This window comes from Centrocercus urophasianus, unplaced genomic scaffold (genome assembly GCF_019232065.1).
Source record: "Centrocercus urophasianus isolate 14NV4802_14NV808 unplaced genomic scaffold, USGS_Curo_1.0 seq_11, whole genome shotgun sequence".
Lineage (NCBI taxonomy): Eukaryota > Metazoa > Chordata > Aves > Galliformes > Phasianidae > Centrocercus > Centrocercus urophasianus.
Window position 1 is genome coordinate 49501330 of NW_024884253.1, and position 23957 is coordinate 49525286.

Sequence of the window (23957 nt, forward strand, 5' to 3'; positions counted from 1 at the left end):
GCCTCCCAGTACTTGGAAAGAGCTTACAAGCAAGAGGCAGACAGACTTTTTATTCACGTAGATAGTGAAGGGACAAGGGGCAATGGATTTACACTGAAAGAGGTGTGATTTAGGTTAGACGTTAGGAAGACATTCTTCACTCAGAGGGTGGTGAGGCGCTGTCACAGCTGCCCAGAGAATCTGTGGTGCCCCGTCCCTGGAGGTGCTCAAGGCCAGGCTGGATGGTGCTCTGGGCAGCTGAGCTGCTGCAGGACAGCCCATGGCAGGGGGTGAGGATGGATGGGCTCTGAAGTCCCTTCCAATCTAAGCCACTGTATGATTCTGTAATTTAAACCAAATTTACGGTCTCAGGAAAGAAATGAGGAATAAATCCAGTGTTAGATCAAAGCCTGTTGTTGTTCAGTCAGCAGATTTCTGACTACTTTAAATTGTGTATACAAGACTGGAGATTCCTTAAATCAAGAAGTGACGGGCAAAGTTTCCCCTGGGAAATGATACATTTTTATTGCAGTGTTTTTTAATCAAGATAGGAATAATAAAATATTGCTCTTACGCATTAACTAAAGAGAAAAAGAAAAAAAAACAACTAATGTCTGAATGAATTATTACCTTAACTCATTATGGTTTCTAAGCTGTGGCTATAAGGAATAAGCACTTGAAAAGATTAACAGCTCATAACATACACACTGTTACTTGAGGCAATTACTCCAATTAGACCCATCAATCCTTTGGTAACTGAAAGCTATGCACCTCTTCATTACTTTGGGCTCTTAAATATTACATTTCTCGGAGTGCATTTAACAGACAATAGAGTCAGAAAGTCATAACTTCTACATGCAGATATCTTAATTGGTACTGAACCCCATCTGGAAGTGTCCTATGTCAACAAAACGCGTTTCTGTTGTTTCTTCCCGACTGTAATTCCCTAATGTCAGTGGCTTTCATTAATTGTGTGTGTGTATGTGTGACAGATGATATAGTTCAAAGACAAATAAGAAAATATCTCTATACAGATTATTAAAGAAGTTACCCTTAAGTATAAAAGTAGGGGATAAGACTTTCTCAATCCAACCCATTCTGCAGGATCAACCGGACCGCTGTAGAGGACTGACGTTTTGAGTTCTTCTAAATCAACCTTTGTTTCATTTTCTCTAGGCTAAAAAGAAATTGCAGTGGTTTATAAAAAATCTGTTTAAGGCAGCTTGGAACTGGAATGATAATCAACAACAACATAACAGAAGAACTTTGATTTTCAATAGTTGATATGCTTCCTTTTGCTCTTCTTCATTGAAGAAAGCAGCAATCAAACTTTTTAATGTACATTTGTACTCACCAATGTACAGTTACTGGAAAAAGTGCTGGGATCAATAGATGTGAGCTGGTACAACATTTTGCAGACAATAATCACACATGTCCAGACAGTGCAGATACTTGATGCCAATGGGCGAAACTGAGCATATGGCAAAGCAAGAGCCCAAGCAATTAAAAACACAAAGTTAAACAGAGACACCTGAAAACACAAAAACATGGTGGAAAGAAATTACATGAAGTAATGAGAGAACTGAGAGAGTCTGACTTTTTTCATAGTAATTAAAATAAAATCATTCAAAACAAAGGGACAGAGAAAATGAGAAAAATCCTGGAAAAATCACCACATTTTCACAATATTCACAATAACACAGACACAATGTGGTAAGTGAAGAAGGGAAAATTAATATTTTAGCAAGAATGTTATCTCACACAGAGTATGAATTCTCTTAGACCCACAGCACTATATATCCATCCCAGAAACAACAGAAGTCAAGTGAAAGGGACCAGATGTTGACCCTGCTTTAGTTCATATGAAACAAAGATGATACAGATATGTGGAACTCATCTTCAAACACATGACATTTTTTTTTCCCCAAAGATGTGAGTAAAAGAATTTTGATTTTGCTATTTAAGGACTTGGGTCCTACTACTCTGTTCAAAAATGGCTGTGTCAGCTGAAGAACTCACACTGCCCACACCTAAGGCACAGCTAATGGTGGTGCTCCTTTTTTTCTTAAGATGCAGTTCCCATCGCTGTTTCTTCAGCTTGAGATCTGATTTAAGTAATTTTCCTAATTGCTCCTTCCCAATCTTCTACACCTTCCATCCCTAGCTGATGGCCAGATTCTACTTGTGTGGGGAATGGAATGCCACAGCTTCAGTGAGGTCTCTCACATGGTCTCTCCCTATGCTTGGGTATGTCACCATGCAGCAGATGTTGACAAACCTCCACCCACCACTGGTTAGATTTTGACAGCAGGTGTTTACTTGCCTCTTTTACTGTGACCCAGATGATATAAGAGGAGACGATTTTGATGATATGCAGCTCCAAAAGCCACCACACAAAGACTTGCATCTTATGAAAGTACTCCAGGAATTTCAAAAACAGCACTGTGAGACGGTCAATCACCAGATGCCACTTGTTTCTTAGGTCTACAGAGATTTTCAAGCAGAACCATTTGGAGGAGAAAAACAAAAGGTCTTTGTGAAAAAAAAAAACAACTTCAACAGGGAACAACAAGCTTTCTACTTCTGCTCTTCTAAGCCTTAGAATAAGACACAAAGGAGATAAACAGTATGGTTCGGTGGTTAACTAAGACAAAACATGGCTGAGATCCACTCAGCTATGGTGCTCTCTGTTCTAACCCACATTAACTTCCCCATTTCAAAAACACTGGTGGTGCCTGGCTAGAAAACTGTTCCATAAGCCTCACACATATTAGCATAAAGAGTCTTCACACTGTATTAGGGATTTCAGAAGCATTTTGTAAATTAGGAAGGATTTTGCACACTGTGAGAACACTCTTACAACCAATATCAGGAATAGAAACATCTCAAATTGGCTCCAAAACATGTCGCCATCTAACCTATTAAAAATGCAAAGGAGTAAGCAGCTTCTGTATACACTTATTTCAATTTATCTGATTATTTTTGTATATAAGGCAAACAGGATTGTTATTCTGTTCATATTTGTGTGAAAAAGCATATTGTTGAAAAGCTGATTTTTGGAATACTTGAAAAGCAAATTAGAGATTTTATCTTCTCTTTTTTTTTTTTTTCCCAAGCACAATTAATAAAAATACTGAGTGATGTACACTACATGATTGTGTAATTAAACTTCACAAATTAAGCAAGCAATAGAGGTCTAAATTAACATGATTGCTCTCATGAGCATGATGAGAATATCTTAGGAAAATATCTGTAGAATTAGAATTATAGAATTTTTGATGCTCTCTCTCATACTTTCACTGCATTTATTTTAATTTGTAGTGTTACTACTACACAAGGTATATCCAGACAGTGCCAGTGAAGTGGAATAGGGCAAGTAAGGTCCTGTAGTGAGCTCTGTCTACCATGCTGAGGCACAATGTGCACAGACCTGATTCTACTCATTGAAAAATTGTATAACAAAGTCTGTACACATGAACACATTAAAATACTGATAAAACTCACCCACATGGCCATTTAACAGTGATGTAACTTTTTGGTAGAAATAAATGCATGTGCAGCTTAAAGATGGATCACACACTGGCAAGCAGCATGTCATGTTATTGCCAAGCCCCACACGTTACAGTGCAGAGGGGGCCCCAATGAGAAGGCTGCAGCTCCCACTTCCCTGCTTGCATGTGACTGTACAGGGTAACCTTCAGCAGTTGGCCTCCATCCTCAGCCCTTTCAGCATGTGGGGATGGCCAGAGTGCAACAAAGTCATCAGTCCTTGGAAACTATATGAGAGCTGGCCAAGAAAGGTTTCCAGGTCCCATGAACATCTCTGTGAGGGAAGATGTCCCAGCCAGGAAAGAGAAATAGATGCAGCTGAGCTCCCATAGGGCAGCTAAGCCAAATACAATGACATTTTGCTTTGACAAAGACCCTGTCTCTATTTTTGTATCACAGTCCTATAAAAATTGACATAAACAACTAAATCTGTGATAGGGTGATTTCCAGACAGTACAGAGTCCTTGGGTGTTAAATGCCTCTCCCTCGTTTTCACTCATGGCTCATATTCCTAGCAGAGACATGGAAGTAATTCATGCTAGGAGTTCATGCTAGCACTGTCAATGATGACAATATCAGCATTACCAATTTCTGCCCTTAAGTGCTTTTATGTTCATCTGGCATCAATTACACATTCCATATTCAGAAGTGAAAACCATGACATTAATGTGCACATGAATAATGAAGCAAAAGCCATTTGGAACTTCTGAAGTGAATTGTCTTGAAAGCATATGGTGTCAGAGATTAAATATGCATTTATATTATCTTTATTTTAAAGAGATTTCACTGTAAAGGAGATCTTAACGTTTGTGGTGACTATTAACACAACCCAGAACACTTAGAAGAATTTTGTCCTGAAAAAGGGGTATTTTGGTTTTCATTCCCCCAGAATCCTATGATATACTTCGGTTCCATCAGTATGATTTTTCCCTAGAACATACTGTAGCTTGTTGAATAATTGACAAGGAGCCATCTGCTCAGTTCAGGATGTTTTACAAAGATTATATGTAGAATCAGAAGGAAAAGGTGACAACTGAAGTGAGCAGAGATGACCAAGCATGACCAGCACGAACAATCTAAGGCTAAAGGCAAACAAAATCTGCAAACCGTGGAGCTTACCTGTAGTTTCTTCTTCCTCTGACTCGTCGTCTGCATCATCATCTTCCTTCTCCTCATCTTCCTCTTCTTTTCCTTTTTCAGCCCTCCCTTTCCCTCCCTCCCCATCTGGCTCTTCCTTTCTTTTCTCACCAGCCTCTTTCAGCATTTTATCCTCTTCCTTTTCACTGCTGGCTGTTAAATTCATCATAGTTATGTCAGGCAGGCTTCCATCTTGATGCACCAGTCTGTTGGTAAATAATAACATCTCAGCAAATTGAGCAGCAATGACATTGCAGTCTTGTTCTTTTTCAAGGTGTATAATTAGAAAAAATAAATAAACTGTTCATGGAAAATGCCTTAGAAGTGGAAAAGTTAATGATTCTGGTACTTTCTTCAAACACACACTGCAAATTGAGTTGGAATATATTAGTAATTACTTTTCACTCAGATACTAAAGGTTAGTAATGAGTGGTACTGACACTTAAACTTGACATTTTCCCCACTGGAGAAAATGGTCAGAGTTTAAGATATAGAAGCATGAAATGACATTGCTTAAGAGTAAACATTTCATGACTTCACAGGGGACTTACTCATTTTGGTGGTTTGGTAATTTTTTCTTGAGGCTGCTCAAAATAATTGGAACAGAAAGAAAAAGGGAGATGAGAACAGAGGGGTTACAGAAGAAGGCAATAGACAAATATGTCATGCTAAACCACAAGTAATAAAGCATTCTCATAGTCCATCTGCAGAACTTTCTGATGCCAAGAGCATGCCATCATGACATTCACAGGGCGCTTCTATAAGAAATATGGAGCTGAAGCACAGATGGAAAGGGGACAACCTATTTACACCAGTGCTAAACATGGTCAGAGCTGTCCAATGCCATTCATAATGAGGCTGAATCATTACAAGTATCGGGTGGATTACTGTAAGTACATTTTCACTTTCTTCCAATTGAAAGACTGAAGAGATCTAAGGGAATCCAAACAATTTGCAAGTATTCTTGTATTCTTCCAGCTAAGTTTATGAACAAATAGAAGCAAAAAAATTCCGTGGCTTTGGCCAACGATATCACATCTTTAACATATCTTTCTTTGATAGAGACATTCATTCTCTCTCTTTTCTACATCTCAGAGTTTTTCTTAAATTTATAACTGTTTTATGCTAAGTCTATTAGTAATTTTCAGAGTACAAAATCAACGTACAATTGCTCTAACATAGAAATGCTATTTCTCAATCGCCATGGTGCCAACTCTTGTGAGATTTATGCAGAATTTCTTTTACCTTTTCTAACAAAAGAGACATCATCTAATATATTCAGATGGAAGTCTTCAGTTTCTGTACATGTTTTTTTGTTTATTTGGCTTTTTTGTTTTTCCTCCAACTGGGTTGTTGGGACTCACTTCTTGTGTTTGCAGAAAACAATTTCTGTTTTTCCTAGTTCCTTCATTCTATGTGCTTTTCTGAGCATTTACTGCCATAGTCACATAGGACTTGCAATAAAATCTCTGTTTGGTAGAGTGTAGTTATATGATAAGATCACTTAATGTTTAGTTATGCTATATTGAAATTGCTATATTCAGCATATTTACAAACACCTGTTGGACTGTTCCTGCACAACAGTAAGTTTAATATTTTACACTATTATCTCAGGGCTCTGTTTTTCATGATGTGAAATTCTGGCATATTACCATACAGACTGGAAATTCTGCCAATTGTAACTAAGGGGTTTTACAGCTCAAGAATACTAAAATCTAGATTTAGCCATCTGATTGTTAAAAAAATAAGAGCACAGATTTAGCAGTTAATGAGAAAGTTCAACAAGCAGAGGTATTATTACAGTATTTGGGAGGTGCCCTTTTTGGATGTCGGAGATTTCAGTAGCTCAAATGAGAGATAAGCCATAGAAATTAGACTAAGCAACACTGAAGAAGTAACAACATACTGGTAGCCAAAAAGAAGAAAATAAAGCTTTAGAAGCTTAATGAAACAGTTAAACATGAAAAATTCTCACCGATTAAGTATATCCATGACAACAACTACAAAAATCCAGTATCATGACCTAGACTATCAACCTGAGGGTCCATTAATCTGAAAATGTTTTATTCTCAACAATATATTCAGCTACAGAAAATAAAAAGTCAATATACTTTGTTTTCATAGATTATATATATACACAAGAAAAGATATCCAAATCTCAATAAGAAGGACTAAAAACTAATATTCCCTAAAATGATATAATCTATCTTTGCATACTTATCTAAAACTCTAGTGTCCTTACAGAAGGGTAATATATAAAAAAGAGAAAATGAATTTTCAGTTCAGTTTCAATGCTACGGAGATCCCCAACTAATAATATTCATCAGAGCCCAATTTAAAGGTGATATTCAATGAAATGAAAGCATTCCTGTAACAAGACCAATTTTGCACTGGTGCAATTACACTTTAATGAAATGTCTTCCCAATTGACTGTTGTGATGGAAAAATCTACATTCACACTGGTGTAAATCAAGGTCTCACTAACTTACCTCAATGGAAACACAGGAATCCTACAGGATTTTGTATGGGAAGACTAATCCTTCTCTTATTCATATAACTCCCATTCATATCCAGGAGGTGATGGGGTTATAGAGGCAGATACATGCAATATATATCTGAAGCTTCAGTAGGAGCTTAATTTCCAGTATGTCAATCAATGACATCAGTATAGCCAGGACAGTGTGCTCAGGAGATTTAAGTCTAAATAAAAAGCCCTACCCACTATTAAAGAGTCTACTTGAAATCTTCTTTCTAAACCTCCTCATTTATTCCTAGGGTTGTTATTGCTAGCATTAGGCATCAAAGTGATTTCACTATGAAGGATTGCCATTGCAGGCATATCAGTGTCCACACCTCTCTGACCCTAGCACTCTGCTTTGCCTCAGATATGTCTCACTGCTGTGGGCCCACTGGCAGCTCAGTGGGCTGTGGTTGACCCTTATGACTGCCAACAGGCCCAACCCTCAGCCTTGCACTGCCAAATCCCCAGAGTTGAGAGCCCACCCAGTCTTGCCTCCTGGCCAGGCACCTCTGCTTTCAGCTTGCCAGCTTGCAACAGATCACTCGCCCTCGCCAATTCCAACCCTTCTTGCCACATGGTCTTCCTCAGGCTAGCAGTATTACATAAATTCTTCAGTTATCGAAGCTGATTATACTAAAGACCACATTTAATCTAGCCAAATATTTTGAAAGATATCTCCTTTATGGAATTGTTTAAAAGATATAAAACGGATAGTTACTGTAACAACATTAACTTTTATAGTTTGGATCCTGTAGAGCCCAACTTAGTTTGGATCCTGTAGCGCCCAACTTGGTCTACAAATTAACAGCCATAGCATGCAGTGGTTTCAGCTTACTGGATGTGTATGAGTACATACTAATATTTTTCCTGAAAATAAACACATACTGCACATTGAATTAACTTAACCCCAAAAATCCCTTTCTGAAGTGCTAGTGAGGTGGACAAGGATGAGCATTTGTGTGAGTTTGAATGCATGCACATGCAGGCATGCATCATTCCATGCACAGACAAAGGGTAGGTAAACGAGCCTCCTCAACCAAGTCTATTGTCTGCAGCCAATTTCAAATAGCACCAATTAATCCTGTGTTGAGACACGGGCAAAGTTTTAGAGAAGAATCCCAACTGGAGATGAACTCACAGCAAATAAATATGGGGGAGAAATGCATTAGCTGCTTCATCAGCTTTAGAACACTATAATACCCGAACAATATTCTCTCCCTGCTTACTTCACATTATGGTGCAGCAAGAACATATTTTACTTGAAGGCAACTAAGAAGTAACTAAGAATAAAGCGCACTATATCTTTTTTAAAGAAAAGGAAAGTTTGAAGTACCCACCTATTTATTATTAGATAAACACGGCCATTGACTTTGGCATGGCTATGAGGTGGGAGATGAAAGCACAGGAATGCGTAAGGTGATAGTGGTAAATGAATTAGAGAGAGAGAAAAGGAAACTGTTAAATAGGAATGAGCACACTTTCCTGATTACCAAGAGACACACTGTCCTAACAGAACACAGTCTGAAAGATTAATGCATACCATGCAGTGAAAAGTCTAGGAAGACTGCAAATATAATACTCCGTCATTTAGATTGTATGCTGCTTCAGATAGACCTGAGTGGTCTTTCCCAGGACCTCCACTGCATCAACTCAAGAAAGCCACAGATAATTCAGCCCATTTTTAAAAACAGATCTTTTCCTTCTGCTTATTTCCACTAATTACTTATTTTTCTTTAAAGGTAATTCTAATGGAGCATCGTACAATATAAATTAACCAGTCTCATAACCTTTATCTCCACTACATTGCAATTCATGAAGTTCATTTTCTTTAATTTTCTCTTTTTTTTCTCTTTTGCAACAGAAGGAACATAAAAGCACTTTCAGAAGGCAAGCTAGTTTTTTAGTGAAAGCTAGTGTTTTCAAAGCAAAAGGGAGAACTGAAGTTCTAGACACAGGTCTGTATATTAGTATTGATTTATCATGTGAAAAGAGGAGAAAACAAATGAATTTCATCTGTCTAGCAGTGTTTGTGGTTGTACAAAGCAGAAAACGTCCTGATTTGGGTACTGGACAAACTTCTCAATGTTTTCGAAGAAGTCAAATGATGTACCTGGTAACAGTGATTCCGAAATATTGCAAAATGGCAAATGTAGCATATATGCCATGTTTAAGAATTAAAAATATATATCAATCCTCTTTACTTGCCACTTTGCTTAATTAAAATCCTAAATGTTGTCCCATTTATTGGGACAACAGATCTCTACTTTCAACTCACTCAGAGGTACTTACTTACTCCTGGCAAAAATATTACTGACTACAGATAAAATCCATATCCAACAAAATTAATTTTTTATACTGATCGTTGTTTTTTTTCTGCTCTCAAGAAAACACTGATAACATTCTGTGACTTTAACACTAGTGTTTCATCACTCAAGAACAGCGCAATATTAGTTATAGTGATTTTCTTCACACCAGCACTTGGAGAACATTGACTAAAATTTTTGGTATCTTTCATGCATGTTAGATTTGCAAGTAGTGGTTTCACATGCAAGAAGTGCTGTGATGAGACAACCTAAGTTCTGGGGCCATCTAAGTTCTTTTTTTTTCCCCATTTTATGCCTATTGGATCACTATTGATAGGAGCTGGAAGCTCTTTCTGCATTAGTCAACAGAGTGCAAAATGTTTAGGCTACCACAGAGCTTGTGCAGTCACTTTGCACTGTCACACAATTCCCCAAATATCATAGTGGAGGAAAAGCCCATTTCAGCCTTATTCATACAAGCGCAGCTGAGTTACACATCACTGTACAGGTAAACACTTTAAAATTATGTCGAAATGGATTGCCTCTTGAAAGAATTAAAGAAGAGGTGCTGCACAGAGTTTAATATGAAACCATTTCTCTCTCTTGTACTCCTGGAGTAGGATCCTAGGACTTATTTTTTATGTAGGGGAACATTTAAGAATTAAACATGGTAAAATTCTGAAGAAAGTGAGTCCCAGTATCATGAAAAAACAGAAGTGAAGTTCTTGATGAGAATGCTGAACACCTCTGAGTATAGTCTCACTACTATAGTCAAGGGCCGGGACTCTAAAAAGTGATCACAGGCTTTGGATATCTCCATTTATGAATCTCAGCTTTATAAAAACGCTTGATTGTCCAAAGTGTATGTGGCATTTGCCAAAGATCTCCATTTGGCCTTTAAAAAGGACAATAAAAAACAGAAGTGATCGAAATTAAAAAGCCATATTTTCTATTACTGACAAGACTTACAAAAAGGCATACATAGCAATTAACCATCTACCTACTAAAGGTGAAAATCAACAAGCTAAATGCATATGTATCAGCGTATTTGAAAATATATCTCCAAATGAGAAATCTTTGCCAAGTAGTGGAAAGTGGGGGAAGACAGATACTTTGGTTGTAGCGTATTTAGTGAGGTGCTGGTTGCTAAGGGATGCTTATTTTTTTTTTCTTTTCTTTTTAACTCACGTAGTTACAACAAAAGCAAGTAACATCTAAAGTGAACATTACAAAAAAAAGTGAACATTACATCAAAAGTGAACATTACAAAACAGTCAGAAAGAGCATTTTCATACAGATAATGAATAGGTCAATTAACTTCATTTCTTTACCTGTAAATTGTATTGTCCTGTTTGCTGGTTACAGCTTTTAAATCAGTGAGCTGGAGGAAACGGTCATGGAAATAGTGAAGGTGTAAGATACACGCCAGTAGGAAGGAGGTGGGGATAAAGATGCGAGTGAATAGCTCAGCCACAGAAAATCTTTTTAAACCAAGGTCTGCTAGTCTGGAAAAAAATAAATAAATCCACTAAGTCATTTGTTCACACCAAAATCTTTTCCTTGTCATGACACAGTGCTACAAATCATTTAATAATAAATGAGGAAATAAGGGCTGGTACTTGTTATATGCTTTCAGATCTTTCAATTCTTCGAAACTAGAAAGTTTTACAATATAGATGTTCTGCACTGGGCTTTAGTAATTGTAGAAAGATACTGTAAATGGACAGAACCAAATGAATCAGTCCTGCCGCAATTCTCTTTACGGGAACCAGGTGTATTGTCTCTGACTGAAAGTTCTGCATCACAAGTCCACTCATATTGTATATAATTTCTGACATAAACTCCTGTTGAGGAACTCTCAGTACATCATGAGGAGAAAGAAACCCAGCCCTCCTCATTAGCAGGAATGCTGGTCCATCTTCATCATCTCCAGGCACCCTACAAATCTGCCCTGTCTCTCCCTGGATCTTGCTCCTATGGTCAAAGACGTAGCGAGAAGTATTGGAGCTGCAGTGGGAACACTAAGAAAACCTTGGCAGCAATAGGGGAAAATATGACTCTCAGAGCCCTTGTCGTACCCTTTTTCTCCTCTTTTGCTGCTCCAATAAATCAATGGCTTCAGAGCTGAGTGCTTAGTCATCAATGTCTAAGGATGGTCTCACGATGTTTTTTCATTACAAGAAGGAAGAGTGCTTCCAGAACACACCAGAACCAGAAGTACAGTGGAAAAAAATGAAATGAAAACACTTACTTGTTTTCATCCAGGCCTGTCATATTTTTCCACAACCCAGGGAATGACTCAAACTGGTATGTGTAGATGAAGATAAGTACCAGCATCGTGTAAACAACAACTGACATCCAAAAGTATTTCAGAATCCTTCTCCACCATTCGTAGTGCACCTGAAAATCATACACTGAGGAATTTAAAAGAAGCTCAAGCCAAACAGTGGTAAAAACACTGACAAAGCTGTACTGGAAACAAAGACTAAGAATACTACTCTTCCTTGTTGGCTTGATGTAAATAGCAGACATGGATCTTGGTGATAAAGTTCTTAGTTCTGGTACATATGCCACCAAGTACAGAGTTCTATGTAAAAATGTCTGTTGGGACACAAACAGACATAAAGGCTAGGAACAGATACTGTCATTCTACTTCACTGCCATTAGGCAATGAAGGTGCAGAACGAGAGGGATTCCATGCTCCATGAGTATGGAAGCTGTGTGAACCAGCCATAACAAAAACTGTTGATTATGTGGGATGTGCACAGGTCCAAAACTTTCCCATAAAGTTTCCACAGTTCTCAGTAATGTGCAGTTCAGTCTCACAGAGTAGGTAGGTCAGATGCATTACCTTATAGCACCTAATTTATATTCACTTTGCCTGTCACTCAAAGGAGAATCAACCCTTTCAAATAATCTTCTTACTATTGTGCTGTATCTAACTAAAGAACAAAGACACTGTTAATAATAACATCCAAGCTGCTTTGCTACAAAGATAAAAGTACCATTGCATTCAAGATCAAAATTCAGTTCAAACAGTTCTCACTTACCTGATAGAGGGCCACACAGAACAGGAATAACACCATATAGATGATTTTGTACATGACAATTCTACCCTCAAAGCTGACAAAGAAGAACATGCCTCCACAGACGTAAATCCAATACTTGATGAACATAGCCATCACCAGCTTCCCCAGAACTTTCATAATATCCTGTTCATCATCATCATCATCTTCCTGTTCCTCTTCCTGCTCCTCCTCTTCTTCTGCCACTTCTCCCTCTTGCAACTCTCCCTCTTCTGCAAATACACAGAGTTGCATTTGACCTCTACCTTAGGGACCTTAGTAAGAATTGAAATGGATGGAAAGTAGATCCTCTACACACAACACAGAAACTTATACACAATATTCACAACAACAGACTCTATTTCTGATTCATCATCAAGCCTTCAAGCAAAGGAAAGCATTTCAACATCATATGAGCCCCAACCTACTCCTAGAGCCATACAGCATACTGGTCTAGACACCACTTCTCACTTTGTCTGATATGCAGGCAGAAAGTGAGAGCCTAAGGATTGTAAAATGGGTTTCAGTCAAAACACTATCCGTAGCAGAAACCCAGGCAAGAGACATTTTAAACTGGAAAACAAAGAAACCACTAGCACCACCAGAAAACCTCTCTTCTTGAGTTTAAAGGGATAAATGTCCTTAAGAGAATACTGTGGCTTCCTTCAAAAACCACAAGCAAAAAAAAGCATTAACATAAAACCAAACAAGCTTAAAAAATATACGTGCTGTACTAACACTGCCTTTTGCTTTTTTTTCCTTCAGAAACTACCCCTTTTCTTGCTGCTTCTACTATACCTAAATTACTGCAGAAAACCAAGCTGCTTTTGCCTTGTGAAGGGGTCAGGATTTCCCAGTTACTCAGCCTGGGATGCTTGTGGAGGGCAGGGTAGGTGTTCACCCATGAGCAGGCACACATGAACAAGTATCTGGATAACAGGAAAATATACATGCTTATTTTCTCATTGAAATCTGTAGTTTAATTTCTTATTTTGCATGTGTTTACACACAAGCTCAGCTCACAAGAAATTTAGCAATTGCCTTTTCTTATGTAAACTTTTATTCTCCTGTAATTAAATTCCTACAACAATTTGTCTGCTAGTTCGAATTTGGGACATAGCAATAAACTGATTCTTGGAAAGTTCCACAGCATTTTTCAAATGAGTCATTGCATTTACCTTTTGTATTTTGCAGTTCAACAGTAAAGAGAATTCTTATTTTATTTGATTTTCTGAAGTTCAAAACTGCTTTAGTTTTATATCTGTTGAGAGATAGTTACACATAGATTTTGTAATACTGTGCTTAGCTAGTAACAGGTAACTTAGTATACAAACATGAAAAAGAACTTTACTGTGAGAGAGCATTGGAACAGACTGTTGAGAGAGATGATGGCGTCTCCTTCTATGGCGATATTCAAGACCCATCTGACACCTGCCTCTATTACCTACTGTAGGGAACTTGATTTAGCATTGGGGTTGGGCTCAATGATTTCCAGAGATCATTTCCAACTCCTAAGATACTGTGATTCTGTGATCTTTCTAATGGATTTCTGCATTAAGAAACACAGTAACTTGAACTTCTATTGTGACTGAAGGACTCCAGTAAAATGGATGTAGCCTTACCTTTTTCACCTTCTTCACTTCCAACTTTGACCTCAGATAAAGTAGCTTCTTTTAGCTGAAGTGCTTTCTGTTCAGTGAGGTGTTGCCTAAGCAGTAGCCAGAAAGTAATCGTAAAAAGAATCTGCAAACAAAAATCAAAACAGAAACAATAGGCTAATGCAAACGTGTCTTCATAAATTTTGCATTTCTCTGTCTATCAGAAAATAGTAATTATGGCATTAGTGTCAAAGCACACCTTTGTGGAAGTAATGTAAGAAAGACTGCATTAAAACCAACATTCCTTCATTTGTACTTTTCCATTAACTTTTCACTCTGCCTCTTTTCTTAAATATATTTACCTATATGGTTCTGTTCTATCTTGTTCTTGGTTTTTAACTCCTATCTTATAAGTTGAAGGATCTTCTTGTTATATATTGACTGATATAACCCCAGTCTGTCTATCTGTGTTTACTTCCACCTTCTGCAGGGATCGAGTGCAGTCAGGTGAGTGTTTTGTCACCATGTTTGCTACATCTAGAGTCTAGATCTCTTGATTTCAGAGCTTTGATACTTCAGGTGCTAAAGTACAATTAATTAAAAAAAAAAACAACGGTGTGTCTTGAAGTTAGAAAAGATAGTTGAATGCATTTTGCACTTGGAGCATTTGCAAGATTTAAGGTGGCTCTTAATTCTTTGAAGAGACCATAACTCCGTAACAGTAGAAAAATAGAAAGGAATAAATAGAAATAATAAAAAAAATAAAAATAAACAATTTTGTTTAATGAAGAGTGTATTTCTGTGTTTTGCAAAATACTGAATTCAGCAGCTTGCAATTCTAAGACTGCCAAAATTCAGAAAAGAGCCATGCTGCCCATTCATCAAACAACTGATTTCATATTTTGCAGTAGTGCAAATTTATTTCAATACTTTATAAAGCAGAATAAAATCTCAAACAGGAAACACGTAAAAGCCAAAATGTTTCTATGCAATAAGAAGACAAGGTCAGTGGTATAAAGCAAAAAGATGCCCTGTTCTTCATCTAATGTGCTTTGTGGAGGAAAGGAACTCCAATCCTTGAGACTCTTTGATACTGTGAAGTACAGACTATTTCGCTGTGACTAGCTCTGTCTCACTGCTGCATTCACTTGTTGTTCTCCTTGGCATTTCTAGCATTTCCACTGAGACTATTAATTTTATTTCCTGTTCAGACCAGGGAATATATTCATAGCATGCAGAAAATCAGGCAGAAAAAATTACAGTTTTTTCTCTTGCAGAATACAGTATTTTATCTTCATTTAAATTTAACTTTTATTAAAATGACTTTAAACAAGGAATGACAGGAGGGAGTTACCAGCAGTTTTGTGAGGGAGAAATGGACAGGGTTGACAAGCAGAGGGTCATGTGAAAGAATGGAGCCACATAATCAACAAAGCAGAAATTGAGTAGAGTCACTTCAAGCATTTGTATGAAAGTAAGGAAAGACCTTCAAGTCACCATCATGGGGAAACCTTCCAGAGCCTTTCTGGGATGCCTTTCTGAAGTGTCTGTACTTGAATTCATGCCGTACAGGAAATAAGCAACACAGAAATTAGAGAAGAGCATGCAGATGCGTGGCTATGATCTTTTGGGGATCACAGAGACATGGTGGGATGGTCTGTGACTGCAGTGCTGCAATGGAAGAATACCGGATCTTTGCAAAGGACAGGCTGGGATGCTGAGGAAGTGCATGTGGGAAGAACTGGAATGCATGGGACTCCATCTGGGGATGGGCAGAAAAACCTGGGAGAGTTTTCTGAGCCAGAAAACCTGGGAGAAATACAGACACTGTCTGAGCACACATGAATTTCTAGGAAAGTAAATGCCGACCTGGAGTTGAGTGAAGGCATGGGAAAAGGAACATAAATACGTAAGTAGCAAAAGAAGACTAACTGACAAGAAGACACACTGGTGAACGTTAGACAGGTTGCCAGAGATGTGGGATCTCCTCCTTGAAGATCTTAAAAACATCACATGGCATACTGCTCTGGTGGCCCTGCTGGAGCAAGGGGTGGGCCAGAGGAACTCAGAGGGCTCTGCCCACCTCAAGCCTTCTGTAACTCTGAAATTTACATTCAGCATAAAAAAAAAAAGTAGACACCTTGTTTAGTTTCTTGCATGTGGCAAAATCCTCATATATGCACAATAGTTTCCTTTCTTAACAGTATCTAGTTTCAGATATTTGATTGTATAGCTAACAAGAAACTATGTCAAAGGCACTGATGAATTCAAAAAGTTAAAACTTCTTAGAAATTTACAAAGCTATTTACAAAGCTATTTACAGTGGAACTTGCAGAAACCCTTGAGCTTTTGCTCTCTTACTAAACCATTCCTACCTTTACAGGAGAAATAATACAATATTCACTAATCTTCATATGCATTAAAGACCAATAAATGGTTATGCAAATAAAACTGCCAACAAGTAAGAGCATTTGCCGAACAACTGTGAATTATAACTAGGAGGAATGAGGAAAGCAATTCACTTAGCTGAAGGGGAACACTGCCAACTAGCTCTATGCTCTGAGATGCCCTCTTGGGTACTCTACAAAACAACTTCCTATTTATTCTCATTCTCTCCCTCAAAAGCACACCTGCCAAACACAATGACTTTTGTAGCACATTCAGGACATCAAAGGAACAAATCTATTATTTATCACGCAATGAGGTCAACAAATGCTTTTCTTTCTGACCTGGATTCATTACATGAGTGACCATAAAATCTAAGTAAAGGCACTAGAATCACAGTGTGTCTATTTAATCACAAGTACTGAGGTTACCTCTTTTTCAGGGCTTCATATTGCCCTTGCTCTGTTCCCATTGCAAACAGTGGATGTTTTGCCAGCAACTACACAGGTTCTGTGTTTACAGTTTTGATAGCCAGAAGCATCCATGTGCAACATTAATGCTGAAGGTTTCTGAAGCAGCTGACTTTGTGATCTCAGCTACAAGAGGTGAGACTTCAGAGGACATAAAATTTATCTAACAAATCAAATTATAACTATTTCAGATCCATTTTATAAAGCCAGATTTTCTATTCATTAACAATGCTCCACTAAATTATTTAAAAAAATCTACATATATGTATCTGAAACATTTGTTTTGGCATTAGCTTAGTAAGTAGATTTCTCTGCAGTATTTTCTAACTACTTATTCTTTATTGTAAAACTGTTACTGAACATGGCTATGACAAATACTGAGGATACGCTCTTAAATCTCAAGCAATCTACTTTTTTTTTTGGTCACAATGTATTTTGTGGTTTCATAAAAATCTCATCTGGGTTTGTAACACCTACCTTCGATGCTAACTCTCCAGGTTCCTTTCTTTCTAAAAAACCTGATACTTGAGGAAGTTCATCATTGTTGAGTTCAATACTCCATATATATTGTAATATTAGTAGTAAATTTCCGTAGAAAACCATGAATGGAGAACTGATCATAGCATATTTCCTTCGGTCTCGAATCATCCACAGTGTGCAAGACCAGATCAACAGCACAAAAGTCAACCAGCTGTGATATGTGATACTCCATGCCTTATGGAAAGAACAAAGAGGGAAAAAATGTCTATAGATTCATTGAGGAACAACATAGCAACATACTGCCACTTAACTTATGCTTCTCTGCTTAGTACACACTTTCACTTCATGAGACTCTCAGGCACATTAATCTGCTAATGGGCCAGCTACGATAAAGTACTTGGAGAACATGTTGAAAATGGATTCTTAAGAAGTACATCTGAGGGCAAACCCTTCTTTGTGCATTAACTGCAAAGCTGTAAAGACTGTGAGCAGGTTCACTGCTTATGATTGCTCCAAACAAACAGAAGTGGATAACTTTGGGCACACAAGATATTCTTGCTAAACAAGCAACAAAAAGTTCAGTGTAGCAGCAGCAAAATATGTCTTGATACCTCTCAACAGACTAACAGAATCATGAAGACTCCAAATTGTTCTAACTTTTGTGGAATCACTTTAAAATTGAAAGCAGTAGTAAGGCACACAGCTTGCCTGAAGAACATTTAGCCTACACTAATCATATGATGTTGCCTCCTGTACTCACAAATGTATAATGTTTTAAATTGTTTGCAGAGAACAGTTTCTGAAAACTACTCTATAAAACACTTGGGGGAAAGGATACAGCTAGTGCTGTTATTGATTCTGGACTCAATTCAGCTATATCCTGGTATAACTGTCAATAAAATATTTTAAATTTTGTCTCAATTTAAATGGGAAAGTATGAAACATTAAGAACATTTCAGTCTAGTTCATTCTGCTTGGAAATGATGTATTTTAGAGTTATATGGAAAAACACTAATGTGTCACTTTTTTTGTTTACAGATTAGAAAGCAACCAGAGCATCATCTGGCTTTGGTGTAAGTGGAATACTCATCAGATCACACACCACAAAGGAATTTGGATCAAGTCATATGAAATAGAGATATAGCACTAGGAAAAACCAGGAAAACTACCAAGCAGTACCTCAACATTGAGGTTATGAACTCATGTTGAGTTATGAACTTTGAGATTAATTTTAAAAGAATTAAAGAATATGTGATGAAGGATGCAACTTTAAAAACGAATGGCATTATGAAAAGAACTACTTGTTAATGTCCCTAATGCATCAAGCCAGATCCAGATTCTACACAAGGAGCCTGCTCTTTTAAGGTGAGAAACTTTTCCTGTTACAGGAAAGCAAACAATTTTGAAACTCTATGAAGACAAAAAGCAGCCGAACTAATTTGTTTCAGCATTATTATTTGTTTTTTTTAATGCAATACTAGGCCAAGAATCTTTATGGTTAATTTCATCACAGTGGAAATCTTTCCAAAATAGTAAAAGCAAAGCTTGCATTGGGAATATAGACAGAGATCTAATCATTACACTGAAAATTTGCCACAGTGCAGCTCAGGGTATATGTATCAAGTGAACTGAAAAAGCAAATAACATCAAAATGAAAAATTAGGGAAGCAAGTAAAATAAAAGCAAAACCTATGATAGTGACAGTTTTATTTGCCTTGAGACCTTTCTGTGACAATGAAAGATAGATTTTTTTTTTTTTAACAGGGTGCAATCATTTACATTCTTCAGTCTGAAATATGAACTATGTATTTAAACTTTACCATTTGATTCTGAAATACTTTAATTTTACCGACAGAATTCTAAGTGGAGCAACAGCATGACAGTCCACCTTATATGGAAGCTTTGGAATCAGTAAAAAACCAAGCTCTTTTTTTTTAATTGACAAACCTAGCCAATGAAACCTAGTGCTCCCAGTGCTGAAAATGCAATGCTTTACCCAGAACCATGCATGTTGCCCTACTGCAAGCACTGTAACAAGCCTGGGAATTATTCATGAATAACCTAGAGCAAACCCAAAATGCTACAGTGTATTGATATTTTCTAACCATGATGCGAACACTTACTGAAAATCAACAGATGAGATTACTGTCAGGAAAACATCAAGGAGGCATATTTATTTGTAAATCAACAGCATTATCTATTTACTGCCAATACTTACCATCATAGCTATCAAAGCACAAATGTAACTTTGCTTCATGATAAATTGGAACACAGAGACCAGGGCATGCAATTTAACATTTTCTTTTTCTTCCTGAGTAACTTCTTCCTCCTCCTCTACCTCCTCCTCTTCCTTTTCTAAGTAGAAAAATAAAGTCTTATTTGCAATTCATGCTGGTCTAAAAGTAGTACGAGTACTATCTAAAGGGAGTAAACCCAGAGCGATTTCACTTGCAATCACTTGGATAGCTCTTCTACATTTGTTAGCAAGCTCAAGATAGGAGCCATAAAAAATTATGTTTGAGCACAGTAAAACATCACAAAATCTGTAATCACTGTGTTGGTTAATGAAGAGAAAAAGTATTTTAGATAGTAAATGCCTACAGCCCCATTTACAAAAGTGCCAAGTGATAAGCAGTTGTTAAAGAACAGTTATTTAAACTTCAGCAGGTCAAGAATTTTACTAAGGAAAAAATAAATGCAAGAGGCAGTGAACTGTGATACAGAACAGGAAAATATGGAAATAAGTAATGGTAATATGGTAATTCCCAGGCAATTCTTTTCACTACCTGACATGTCATCCGAGGGCTCCCATTTGTACTGTGGTGTTGAGTACACGTCTGCTTTGGCCGGGCCATTCTCTAATGGCAGTGTGGGGTGGATGGTGTGATAGTCAGCAGGGTTCCCGTTCACTGTTACAAGCAGAACCTGCCAGAAGATGGGACAGAAGCACTGCATTTAGGGCAGTTCTTATGAGAACAAAACTCCTGCACTTCTCTAGTGTTGGACTGTCAACAGTAAAGGAGCCGAATCAGTAACTCTTGTTGGCTCCTTCCAAAGAAAATGATACATTATGGTCATGCTGCATGCAAAAGTAGCACATAACAGCTTCTCAAATTATTTTTGGTAGCTTTTCATGCAATATCAATAGATTTTAGCAAGCTATAAAATACTGCTCCATTTTGAACTTCTGCAAATATCTCCTTTAAAAGGTTTAAAGTTTTTTCAAATTCCCTAAAGTGCCACTTCAGTGTGCATAAGAGCAATCTGAAAAGGCATAAAAGTGAGGACACACAAGCAAAAGCGATCGTGTTAAATGGCTATTTACATACTCTTGGCCTGTCCCACCTATAAAATTAAATGGAAAGAAAAAACTGTGTAAAAGCAGATTAAGTTTACACATCCACAGCTGGGGAAGCCTAAGGCCAACCACATGGCTCAGCACACAAACAGTAACTCACTGAGCTCATGTTCCTACAGCCTGACTGTAGAAGATATGGACAGGCATGTGTGGGCTGATTGAGGCTCTGTCATTCAGAGCAGTGTCTGGGTTACATTTGGGTATGATCTGCAGCCACACAGCCTGAACACAGGCTGTGGAACACATTTAGATTTGGTTGTAGATGCACTCAAAGTCCACCTGCATCTCTGCTCTTCTGTGTATGCGGAATAGAGTTGACGTTTTTGCTTTTAAGATTGCTATACGAGTCAAGACAATCATCTGCTGTCGGCTCAAGCAGAGATTTTAATTTTCTACACTCTTTAAATTAAACTCAAGTATTGACAGTCACTCTTAAAAGACCTCAGCATTTCAGCATGTTTGAAATAAAAGAATAGAGCAAAGAAGCTAAGTTTCAAGATGGTTTGCATTAGAAAGCATATATTGAGATCTTATTTAAACCCAGTGAAATAAAAAAAGATCGTTTGCCAGTTGATACTACCAATACAAGAAGTGTAATTTCAAATGATCTATTTTAATGCTAATTAGCAGTTTCTCAGCGTAATTGTTAAGGAAGCAGAAGACAATTATATTTAGGATAATCAAGGTTACAGGGTAGAACACAAGCTAATCAAAATACAGAAGATTTTAATATGCCAGCTGAGTGCGTATCTACATGTGTATCTGTATTCTGTGTATCATCAGTGTAATCTGTATTTGCCCAGGTTAAAATAATTACAAAATTACAAAGACTAGCAGTATACTAACATCCGATGGCTTGTATTCATCTTGGGTCATTGACAGAAGCTGCAAAAAGCAATGCAAGGACAAATTATTAAAGAAGCATGGCTCAAGCATTAATAAGTTATTTTTTGAATACAGGCATGCATATTTACTGACTTTTGCAGAATATCTGCATCAAGAAATTCAAGAAGAATTCTTCAAAAGTCAGCAGAATTGTACACTATACTCCGTAAAATGGTATTTAGTGTACTAAAGCCATTGACATTTCTTTACCGTATGTTTTTGTGAATTCTGAACAAAAACTGAGACTATTGCATTGAAATTGCAGGTATTAGCTCAAAGAATTAATCAGTATTGCATTATACTGATTAACTGCTTTCTAATGTCTTTCTAATGATCCCAGTTTTAATTGATCATTAGAACTACTCTATAAAACTACTTCCCGTGTAATGTTTATAAAAATATACAATGTGGCACCTAGAATTATAATTGTTAGAAATTTTATTTTCCTCAAGTAGAACTACTTTTCACTGAACAAAAACCATTGACTTTATCCAAGGCTGAGTAATAAACATGAGAACATGAGAACACAAGAACATGAGGTAACATCTGCAATTTTAATGTGTCAAAAAAGTCACTAAAGGATCAAAAGCTACAAACAAAAGTTGTATCTTTTTAGAAATATCTTTCACTGTAGTCACTAAGAAATTATCATAGGGAAAAAAAAAAAAAAAAGGAGTTTTGAAATTCTTTTAAAAGTCCCAAATTCTTCTTTCTGTACCACTTCTTGGTTACTCCATTTTTGTCCACAAAAGATTTTCAGGAATATTTTTAATGCGTGCCTTCTCTAGCTTTTCTGTAGTAGCTGTAGAATATATTGTAGGGAAAAATTAAAATTTCCATAGAAGAAAAAGGAGATAGCTGAATGTTAGAGCCTAGTAACCATTGTGTTTCTTTCTTTCTTCCTTTTTATTTTTTTTTCTTAGAGTAGGCTCAGCTCATTCATTTACTATTTCATTTGCTAGTTCATTTACCATTACCAATATTACGATGCAATTTTGGGGAACTTAAGTCTATATGGCTTAACAGAGTATCTACATAAGACAAATTTATCTGCAACAGGTCCAATGAAATATTGCAGTGGAGCTGATGGGGACTGATAGATAAGCTGTATCTTTCTAGGAGCTTTTACAGCAACTGCTTTCCCTACCCTGCCGTAAACATCCAACAAGGGCACCAATACGCCTGAAGAAAGATAAACTGGTAGTTCCCCTTTATCAGTGTGAGCAGTAATTAGAACTTACAAGGTAGATCAGATCTCTACATCAGGCTTTGGAAATTTCTAGCTCTTTTTCATAAAGACAGTGGCCTGTTGCCAAAGGACTTGCCCTAAACTTCTTCAGTATGGAAGCAAAAATCAAGGAATGTGTCCTTTTACTTCCCAAGTCTGGCTCTTGTTTTTGTTTCATTAAGTTTCACAGAGTAAATTCCATACTCTGCCACACAGTCTTGATATTTTAACTTAGTCCTATAATGATGCAGTTCTTAGTCGTGACCTAACTGATGCTGTTTCCATTAATTTCAAAGTAACTGTGATAAAATTAAGTGATGCTTTTAAATACATTTAATGCAGAGACCCTCTCCCTTGCAGCCTTACTTTTCTCTCATCAGTTGTATAGTGGCTCGCATACCACAGACTGCGTCTTCTCTCTGCCGTCATTGGAATTGGACTGCAAGGTATTTCTTTGTCATCTTCTCTGCTCTCAGATTTCTCTTCATCAGGTATCTGCTAAAGAATACAAATGACAAGACTAGTTACAAATCTTCAAACAAAAATCTCTCAAGAGAGAGTTATATTTTCCCCTAACTGACCCCTCTCAGCCTATCTTTGAAATATTTATTAGTATTTAATGCACAACATCTGATGGATGACTTCGACTGAGATGACATTTTCAGAAATGATGACAGAGCTTTTCTATAACTGCTAGTCCTTCAACGTCAGGATGTCTCCTGATGGTTACAAGACACCAGAATTAACAGACTTCCACATCTTATGTAGTCTATGGTCATACCATAAACATACCATGAAAATTAAATTTTCAAAGCAATATATTGAAAGTAAGTTAACTCTTCTCAACTGCATACATATGTGAAAAGGAAACTCTCCTTCATCAAACACCTGAAGAATTGAAAATACTTGTGTGTGCATTCACACAAAGGACTCAAAGCTGACTGGAAAAAGCGTACATGAATTTACCAAGAGCAAAGCATCACTTTTTATGCAGAAATA

The 23957-nt window shown here is 37.2% G+C and overlaps 1 protein-coding gene across 1 annotated transcript in view; it reads right to left on the reverse strand.

Moving 5' to 3' along the window:
• The window catches only part of PIEZO2 (piezo type mechanosensitive ion channel component 2), a 236754-nt gene that overhangs the window by 66178 nt on the left and 146619 nt on the right, over positions 1-23957 (reverse strand). The window contains exons 9-20 of the mRNA XM_042839118.1: positions 23325-23456; positions 20274-20412; positions 19706-19842; positions 17485-17721; positions 14177-14297; positions 12540-12787; positions 11741-11889; positions 10821-10994; positions 4648-4871; positions 2303-2463; positions 1334-1510; positions 1031-1156 (exon numbers count right to left, since the gene is read on the reverse strand). Of these exons, the coding sequence (XP_042695052.1) occupies positions 1031-1156; positions 1334-1510; positions 2303-2463; positions 4648-4871; positions 10821-10994; positions 11741-11889; positions 12540-12787; positions 14177-14297; positions 17485-17721; positions 19706-19842; positions 20274-20412; positions 23325-23456 (2025 nt within the window). The remainder of the gene's footprint in view (positions 1-1030; positions 1157-1333; positions 1511-2302; positions 2464-4647; positions 4872-10820; positions 10995-11740; positions 11890-12539; positions 12788-14176; positions 14298-17484; positions 17722-19705; positions 19843-20273; positions 20413-23324; positions 23457-23957) is intronic.